At 42.3% G+C, this 9,914-nt stretch overlaps 1 protein-coding gene across 2 annotated transcripts in view; it reads left to right on the top strand.

The window, feature by feature from the left end:
* The first annotated feature begins 27 nt into the window (after window positions 1–27).
* POLR3C (polymerase (RNA) III (DNA directed) polypeptide C (62kD)) overlaps window positions 28–9,914 on the top strand; it is a 13,535-nt gene continuing 3,648 nt past the window's right edge. For both annotated transcript variants that reach the window (XM_006764161.2, XM_015564240.1), the window contains exons 1-10: window positions 28–158; window positions 1,209–1,375; window positions 2,148–2,403; window positions 2,513–2,698; window positions 4,153–4,241; window positions 6,378–6,482; window positions 6,611–6,703; window positions 8,251–8,331; window positions 8,571–8,622; window positions 9,479–9,539. In XM_006764161.2, the coding sequence (XP_006764224.1) occupies window positions 1,229–1,375; window positions 2,148–2,403; window positions 2,513–2,698; window positions 4,153–4,241; window positions 6,378–6,482; window positions 6,611–6,703; window positions 8,251–8,331; window positions 8,571–8,622; window positions 9,479–9,539 (1,070 nt within the window). In that variant the 5' untranslated portion in view covers window positions 28–158; window positions 1,209–1,228. The remainder of the gene's footprint in view (window positions 159–1,208; window positions 1,376–2,147; window positions 2,404–2,512; window positions 2,699–4,152; window positions 4,242–6,377; window positions 6,483–6,610; window positions 6,704–8,250; window positions 8,332–8,570; window positions 8,623–9,478; window positions 9,540–9,914) is intronic.

Raw genomic sequence — 9,914 nt, 5'->3', positions numbered from 1 at the left:
GAGACTCTGGGGTAGAGTGGCCAACGTTGTCCCCCTTTCCGGGTCCTCCTGGTTATGCGTCTGGCGAGGAAGGGCCGAGGGCTGTGCCTCTGCCTGGGCGGCAGCGGGAGCCTCACGGAGCCGAGGGAAACTGGATGTTAGATTGCGGTGACGCAGAGGTTAGTGAAAATGCTGTCTGAACCGGACCAAGGAACCCGGTCCCGAACTGGGACCCTGCGTGCAGGAATGAAGAGCCAGGACCAAGCTCCTTGGAAGCCCTTTCCGGGGGTGGCAGAGGGTCTGGGATATTTCCCTAGAGACGTGTGGACGGGGGTACCGAAGCTGAGAGGCAAAGACTTGCCTTCTGAGGAATGGAGCAATATTTGGTAGCACTTGTGATTTTTCTAAAAAGGAAGCAATTGTATAGTTACCTATATATTGTGTGTACTTTGTCAAGAAGTAGAAATTTCCGAGTTAAATACTGCCCTGCAAACAACGTACTTCTCGCATTGGAAACACACTGTTGCAAAGCTTTCCTTTACCTCTTAATTTCTTTTCCTAAGTTGTCATTTTCTGTATGGACTGGGAACGATACTGCCTGTTCACTCCCAATAGGCTGTGAAGTGGCCTTAATTCTTCCAAACAACTGTAGAATCGAAGGCCTGTGACACTGTAAAACCATCTACATCCAATCTTTAAAGAAAATTAGAATCACACACAATGCCATAAAGATAAATGTTTCTCTCCCTCTACCTTCCTCTCTGAAATCAATAAAAAAAATTTTAAACATTTTTTAAAAAGATCAATGTGATGTATAGTCCAGTTTTTTCTTTCTATTCATACATTTTTTCTTGATTAAATTTCCCTCCACATTTTGCTTTGTGGCCTGCGTCTTTTACTTAGTGGACAATTTTCTATGGTAATACATATACAGAAGTGTTGGAGTAACATTCCATTGTGTGGATTTACCATAATTTATTGAAGTAACTCCTCACTGTTAGACGTTGTTTCCAGTATGTTAGTATTCTAAAGAGAACTACAGTAACATCTTTTTATTATTTCCTTAGAAGAGAGTATCCAAAATGAAATTAATAGGCAAGATTTTAAGGCTTTTGATATGTAATGTCAAATCACCCTCCACAAATTACTTGAATTTATACTCAGCAGTCTACACCCAACATAAAAGAAAACCTCTCCCGCATACAGTGTTTTTTTATTCTTTATTCCAGCTCTGAAACTCCTTAGTACAATGACTCAAGCAGAAATTAAACTGTGCTCTTTGTTGCTGCAAGAGCATTTTGGAGAGATCGTGGAAAAAATTGGAGTCCACCTAATCAGAACGGGCAGCCAGCCACTAAGAGTGATTGCCCATGACACAAGAACATCGCCGGATCAGGTATGTTTGGAGGATACCAATCTGCTTTTATTTTCATTAATGTCTTCTGCTTACCTTTGAATATTGTTACTCCCCACCCCCACAAAACGGAACGGGAGAGAGCCTGCTCTGGGATCAGCCCGGCGTTGTTTGTGGGGAAAGAGGATGAGACAGAGACCCCGAGGTCTGCCTCTCAAAGTGTCCTCATCATTGCTTCGTGGGCAAATCTTTGCTCCTCCTTTGCCATCTGTCCTTTATTCACAATGAGTCTGTGAATCTCAGTACTGCCCTTAAGGGATGAGAATAACAGAAGGGAAGTAAACTGTCCTTTGAAAAATAAAGGTCAGAGGAAATATGAGCGTCCTAGCAAGGAATCTTCCTGATTTCTTTCTTTTTTTTTTTTTAAATTTTATTTTATTGATTTCTTACAGAGAGGAAGGGAGAGGGATAGAGAGTTGGAAACATCGATGAGAGAGAAACATCGATCAGCTGCCTCCTGCACACTCCCTACTGGGGATGTGCACGCAACCAAGGTACATGCCCTTGACCGGAATCGAACCTGGGACCCTTGAGTCCGCAGGCCGATGCTCTATCCATTGAGCCAAACCGGTTAGGGCCCTGATTTCTTCCATTTATGTGTGACTCTTAATAGCTGTTCCAATGGGAGGAGGAAGGCAGCACAGAGATTCCTACCCAGCCATCTCCTGATGCTTAGTAAACCATTGGGCAAAAGTTGCGAGCAATAAAGAGCTGTGTCTTGGGATCTTTCCTCTTTCTTTTGGGTCTTATCTAGGTGAAGAAGGCCCTGTGTGTCCTCATCCAGCATAACCTGGTGACGTACCAAGTGCACAAGCGTGGCACGGTGGAGTACGAAGCCCAATGCAGCCGGGTGCTGCGCATGCTCAGGTACCCCCGTTACATCTACACCGCCAAGACCCTGTACAGCGACACGGGCGAGCTGATTGTGGAGGAGCTGCTCTTGAACGGCAAGATGACAATGTCCGCTCTCGTGAAGAGGGTGGCAGACCGGCTGACAGAAACCATGGAAGGTCAGTACTGTAGCAACAGCCATTAGCAAAAGCACAGATTGGCTGCCTGCAGGAGCACACCCTGAGCTATCTCGGCCGTCTCACCTGCCTCTCTTCTCCTGTGGCACAGATGGCAAGACCATGGACTATGCTGAGGTGTCGAGCACGTTTGTGCGACTAGCAGACACACACTTTGTGCAGCGTTGCCCGTTGGTGTCTCCCACTGAGAATTCAGAGCCTGGGCCACCGCAACCTGCCCCCACTCTTGTCATCAATGAAAATGACATGTACCTGGTTCCTAAACTGAGCTTGATAGGTAAGGAATTTTGACCACTGGAACGGTGATTTGCCCTAATTTTGGATTCTTCCTTGGTGATTGTTAAGTGAATGAAGGAATGAATGAATTGAGCAGTTAGCAAGTATTTACTCTGTGCCAGATACTGTGGTATAAAATATTTAAAAAATTATGGTCTCTGCCTTTTTGGGGGGCTTAAGGCTAGTACGAGAGACTTACATTAATTAAATAAATAACGAACTGTGGTAAGTACTGTGAAGGAAAAGTGTAAGGTATTTTGAAAATATTTAACAAGACTGGAGTTACCTGGGAGTTTGGACCCCGTGCTTCTTTGAGAAAGTGGCATTTGAGCTAAGATTTGGAGCAGAAGTAGTAGCCAACCGGTGAGGTAAGGTATGAAGGGGTACAGAGGATAAGCATTTTTGACAAAGGTACGTAGTGAGAGAAAAAAAATAGGGTATTTGAGAAAGTGAACGAAGGTCAGTTAAAGCACGGTGTGCAAAGGAAAGAGAGCCATGAGAATAAGGTTAGGGAGATAGGCAAGGGCTAGATCACACAAGACCCTTAAGATAAAGAACCAAGGAAAACCCCTGAAGGATTTTAAGCCGCAAAGTGACATAATCTAATTTGCATTTTAAAAGATTTTTCTGTGCACAGAAAGGATGGGGCAAAAGTAAGTAAGTGTAGACAGCCCGGTGGGCGTAGCTCAGTGGTTGAGCGTCAGCCTATGAGCCAGGAGGTCACAGTTCGATTCCAGGTCAAGGCACATATGCCCGGGTTGCAGGCTCCGTGCCCAGAGTGGAGCATGAGGAGGCAGCCAGTCAGTGATTCTCTCTCATTGATGTTTCTGTCTCTCTCCCTCTCCCTTCCTCTCTGAAATCAATAAAATAAGTAAATAAATAAATGTAGACAAACCAGCGAAAAATATATAGAAGTGGTGAAGTAGACAAGTATCAAGAATGACATCTAGCCCTAACCGGTTTGGCTCAGTGGATAGAGCGTCGGCCTGCAGACTCAAGGGTCCCGGGTTCGATTCCAGTCAAGGGCATGTACCTTGGTTTCAGGCACATACCCATCGGGGAGTGTGCAGGAGGCAGCTGATCGATGTTTCTGACTCTCTCCTCTCCCTTCCTCTCTGTAAAAAAATCAATAAAATATATTTTTTTAAACAAAAAAAATGACGTCTATGTGTCTGATGCACATACGTGGGAGGAGGATGGTGCCATTCACTGTAAAAGGAAACATTAGAGCAGGATAAAATATATTTTAAAAAAAAAGATTATGAATTTCTGTGTTAACGTTGAATTTCCGATAACTTCATCATTTACCTGAGTTTCTTGTAGCTGCTCCATCTTCTGAGCAACTCTAAACTAGCGGCAGCTACAGACGTCCTTGGGATAGGGGGACACCTGCTCTCATGTTTGCTCATGTCCTGTCATGAGATTTAGCCTAACTGTTCTGTTTTTACTTGGCAGGGAAAGGTAAAAGGAGGAGATCGTCTGAGGATGATGCCACTGGGGAGCCCAAGGCCAAGAGACTAAAACACAGCACAGATAACAAAGAGGTAATGGGGCTTTGTGACTAGGAATCCTCACCCTGAGGCAGGTCAGAGAGAGCACTAAGATAAAGTCCCAAGAGACTCTAAAGGTTCCTGGGTTAAGTAGTAGGATTAGAGCTGCATTAAATATTGGTCAGCAAGAGAATAACGAAGAGTGAACTCTCTTCTGAGGCTTTAACTTACTTCATTCATTGGACAGAGGTAACAGCTTACGCAAAAAAAGGACCTAGAAAAAGGCAGTTATTCAGTGTAGCTGGAACATAGCGACCCATGGGAACAAGTGGTGAGAAATGAGTCTAGAAAGATATTTGTAAGCCTGAGCTTTTATCTTCAAAGGCCATTGGACAGAGGTAACAGCTTACGCAAAAAAAGAACCTAGAAAAAGGCAGTTATTCAGTATAGCTGGAACATAGCGACCCATGGGAACCAGTGGTGAGAAATGAGTCTAGAAAGATATTTGTGAGCCTGAGCTTTTATCTTCAAATGCTTCTCAGCATCTCTATAAAGATGTCTAACGAATATCTCAAATTTAGTATGGCCAAAACGGAGTAATTGTTTTCTCCCACCCAAATATCTGTTCTCTCAGTTTTCCTCATCTTAGTAAAGGACCTGGCCAGCCACCTCTAGGTCACCACCACTTGCTTAGGCCAAAATCCTAGGAACCGTCTGATCTCCCAGTAAAACATGTCAGCCCAATTTCCAAAATTACCTAAACTCCAGCTGTTTCTCACCATTTCCAGTGCTATCATCCTAGTCCAAACCATTACATCTCAAGTCAACGCTTTGCCAGCACTCTGCTAAATGGTCACTCTACCTGCATTCTTACCTATTTAACTTTCTAAGTTTTTTTTAATCCCAACATAACACTGATTTAGTCTCCTTTAATAGCTTTCCGTTACTCTTAGAAGAAACCCAAGTCTTGGCTATGGGTTATTAAGCCTTACATGAGCAGGGTGGTTACAAGACCTGCTAGAGACTGGGCTTCCACCCTCAGCTCTTTCCACTCTTCCTCGTGTTCACCGTGTTCCAGCTTCTTTATTTCCATTCCTCAAAATGTCAAACTCTCGATCTTCAGGCTTTTGCCTTTAGTATTCCTTCTGCTTCAAATGCCTTTCCTACAGATCTTCATGTAGTTTCCTTTTTTTAATAGGTCAGGGCACATGCCCAGGGTGTGGACTCGATCCCCAGTGGGGGGGCATGGAAAAGGCAGCTGATTGATGATTCTCTCTCATCATTGATGTTTCTGTCTCTCCTTCTCCCTTTCTCTCTGAAATCAATAAAAATAAATTATTTTTAAAAAGAATAGTGTCATGAAATCCAAGGGGGTCGCATAAAATTAAGAAGGAAAAAAGTCCCACCATGTCGTATGCTTCAGAAAGAACAAAGAAGATCCGAATTGGAAAGTATTCTTTGAATTTAGCAACAAGGGGGTCCTCAGGGGCCTTGGCATTTCAGTGCGGTGGTGGAGATGGGTTGAGTACTTCTGTGGACAGAGATACAGCTGGGATGGTCAAATCTTTGAGAATCTTGACTAACAAAAGTAAAAAGGAGAAAAGTCATAGTGTTGAAGAAGAGTTACTTTAGAGTAGATGAGATTTGGACAAGAGAAAGGTTGACGGGGAAAAGACAGTAAAGAAAGAAGCTGAAGATTTAGAGAGGAGGGAAAACTGAGCTGGGTCCCTGAGAATGCAGGGAGGGTAAGATCTCACATTCAGTGTGGACATTAAGCTTGGGTAAAAGGGGGAACACGTTTTCCACTGTGATATACATGGAATTAAAAAAAAATAAATGTGGGGGTGTGTGCACAAAGTTGGATGAGTTCTGGCCTAATGGCTTCTGTTTTCTCAAAGTAAGAGGCAAGGTCATCTGCTGAGAGTGAAGAGGGTGGGGTGGGACTTGAGGAGGCCGGAGAGGAGTTAAAATGTACAAGAGAGAAAAAGATCGGAGGTTGGTTGAGAATCTATTTGAAGTGAGGCTGTGAACTTATTAAGGCACTGGTCCCCATGACTGGATGATTTCTCAGCAGCGAATTCGTTGCTACTGTAAAGGAAAAGAAGTGGTGGCCAGTTCCATTTAAGCTCCTCACCAGAAAACTCTTCACTGCATGTAGATGCTTCTTGCTAATCCTTTTCTCCTCCTCAGCCCCTTCCAGATGATGGCATTTATTGGCAGGCAAACCTTGACAGATTCCACCAGCACTTCCGAGACCAAGCCATTGTCAGCGCAGTGGCCAACAGGATGGACCAGGTGGTATCTGAGGGGTTGGGACAGTGGCCATCAGGGACAATCTTACTTGCCAGATGTGGCCATTGACATTTAGCCAGAGCCAGTACAGCAGATTGAATTCTGAATTCCAGTTCACTTTTCAATTCCAGACCAGCAGCGAGATCGTAAGAACCATGCTTCGAATGAGTGAGATTACCACTCCCTCTGGTGCCCCCTTCACCCAGCCATTGTCTTCCAATGAGGTGAGTTTCATGTTGTACTACTTTTCTGACAGGCTCTTGGATATTATAACATAACTAGAGGCCCGATGCACGAAAATCGTGCAAGAGTAGGCCTTCCTTCCCCTGGCTGCCGGTCTGGTCTAACTAGCATATTACGCTTTGATTATTATAGATTATTATACATACAGCCTGGAATTAGGTTGATGAGGTTTGAGCCTTAAAAGAGTCTTTGTTGTTTGAGGTGGGACAGGGATTATCTTCAGGTGGTAAGTATTAAAATATTTGGTCCCTTTGGATCCAGCCTTTAAAAATTGAAACCATGCCCTGACCAGTTTGGCTCGGTGGATAGAGTGTCGGCCTGAGGACTGAAGGGTCCAGTTTCGATTCCAGTCAAGGGCACGTACCTTGGTTGTGGGCACATCCCCAGTGGGGGGTGTGCAGGAGGCAGCTGATAGATGTTTCTCTCTCATCGATGTTTCTAACTCTCTATCCCTCTCTCTTCCACTCTGTAAAAAATCAATAAAATATATTTTAAAAAATTAAAAATAAAAATCTAAACCATTCTCTTAGTCAAAGTACAAGCTATTCCTATTCTAAGAATGTACTATTGCAATCTGAGAGCCTTGGTGCTCAGGACATTATACAGCCCCTTATTTGTTTTTTTTCCAACATATTTTGTATATTTTAAACTTATTTCATTATATCTGCTTCTTAAAATATTTAACATATCCAATGTGTTTACTTATATTCTATTACTTTCCTAATTAACTTATATTTATTCATACAAAAAATACTTAGTAAACTTTTATTTATATTTAAATTTTTTAACTTATATAACAAAAAATTAAATACATGCCCAGCTATTGTAGCTCAGTGGTTGAGCATCAACCCATGAACCAGGATGTCACGGTTTGATTCCCAGTCAGTGCACATTCCCAGGTTTTGGGCTCAATCCCTAGTAGGAGTTGTGCAGGAGGCAGCTGATGGATGATTCCCTCTCATCATTGATGTTTCTATCTCTCCTCTCCCTTCCTATCTAGAATCAATAAAAATATTCTTTTAAAAAATTAAATGTTTTTTTTCTAATGACAATGTAATTACATGACCTATATTCAAACAGAATAGAAATGTATAATTTTTAAAAAGTTGTAGTTCCCCAAACTATTATAGTTTTGCATAATCCCAATCCCAGGTATCCTTGTTAATAGTTCGGTACGTATCTTTATTCAAACTATTTTTATGTATCATCCAACATATATATAGGTATGTGTACATGTTATAAACTTGCATTTTTCATATGCCAATATAATATAAACCTTTTCATGTCAGTTATAGATCTGTCTTATTTTTTATAATGGCTATGTCATATTTCACTTAATGGCTATGCTGTACTTTATTTTAATCAATCCCTTATTATTGGACACTAGATTTTTACTCTTACAAACATTGCTGCTATATTTTTGGACATTTTTATACTGTGATATCTAAAATTAAAACATATTTACTTTAGTAATGTGAGCAATTCTAAGTTCCCAAACCCATTTTCACTGTCTCTTTTTGCACCATAGATCTTCAGATCCCTACCTACTGGCTACAACATCTCTAAGCAAGTTCTTGATCAGTATCTTACTCTGCTGGCAGATGATCCAGTAAGTCTGATTTTTTAATGTTTCTTTTTTCTGCTATGTTTCCGATTTATTTCTGCCAGTGATACCTGGTATCATTCTCCTATAGCCTCACTCTCTATCTAACCAACTCAGACAACTTCTCTACCATCATCTAATAGGAGGCTTGCCTTCTTAGACTCTTGGCTAGATTTGCTCCTTTGGAAACAGAATCACTGGATTGTCCAGTCAGTTAACACAGTCTCTCTCTTTTTTTTTAATAGCTAGAGTTTGTTGGAAAGTCTGGCGACAGTGGTGGAGGAATGTATGTCATCAGTATCCTTACCAGTTATTTCTGTACAGTCCGGCAGCCAGACTATGAGGGTGGCGACTTAGGACAGAAAAGATGCGATAAAATTTAGTATGCTAAATAAGAGAAAATTTAACTAATACATCGATGATAAAGAACTAAAAAGGACTTTTTATTTGTTTTTGTTAATCCTCACCCAAGGATATTTTCCCCATTGATTGTTTTTAGAGAGAGTGGGAGAAAGGAGGAGAGAGAGAAAGATCCATCGATATGAGAAAGACACATTGATTGGTTGACTCCCACATGCGCCCCAGCTGGGGCCAGGGATAAACCTGCAACCCAGATACATGCCCTTGTCAGAATTGAACCTGCGACCCTTTGGTGTGTGGGCTGACACTCTAACCACTGTGCAACACCATCCAGGGCAAAAAGGACTTTTAATTAACCAAATTTTAGTTAAGTTAAATCCTGACTTAAACACCATACTTAATTAAATTAAAGTTTTGAAATACTTATTTATCCTAAATGTGATGAATGTAAAAAACAAATAACATTTAAATTTTAAATTAGAGACTTAGGGCCGAAACCGGTTTGGCTCAGTGGATGGCGTGTCGGCCTGCGGACTGAGGGGTCCTCGGTTCGGTTCCGGTCAAGGGCATGTGCCTGGGTTTCGGGCACATCCCCAGTGGGGGATGTGCAGGAGGCAGCTAATGATGTTTCTCTCTCATCGATGTTTCTAACTTGCTGTCTCCCTTCCTCTCTGTAAAAAAATCAATAAAATATATTAAAAATAAATAAATAAATTAGAGACTTAGGAATTAAACTAATATCACAATGACCAGGCCAAAGCATGATTGAGTGACCTTAATCCTCTACATAAAGACCTACATAAGGTCCTCGGATCCCTAGCCACAGCCACTCTGGAGTCGGTTGTACAGGAGAGGTAAGGGGGTCACCATGATCGGGGTAGGGGGTCAGACACTTCCTTTCCATGCCCGATTTGAACAAGTAATTTGATCATTATGTAAGCAACCAACATAGGCATACCTGCCCCATTTTTATTTTTATTTTTTTATTGATTTCAGAGAGGAAGGGAGAGGGATAGAGATAGAAACATCAGTGATGAGAGAGAATCACCGATTGTCCACCTCCCGCACACCCCCCACTGGGAATCGAGCCTGCAACCCAGGCATGTGCCCTTGGCCGGAATCAAACCTGGGACCTCTCAGTCCGTGGCCAACGCTCTATCCACTGAGCCAAATCGGCTAGGGCTACCTGCCCCATTTTTCCACTGGACTGCTGTGGATCCCATCTACTA

Source organism: Myotis davidii, unplaced genomic scaffold (assembly GCF_000327345.1).
Source record: "Myotis davidii unplaced genomic scaffold, ASM32734v1 scaffold401, whole genome shotgun sequence".
NCBI lineage: Eukaryota > Metazoa > Chordata > Mammalia > Chiroptera > Vespertilionidae > Myotis > Myotis davidii.
The sequence above is the reverse complement of the archived record's forward strand: the minus strand, read 5'-3'. Positions and strand labels throughout refer to the sequence as shown.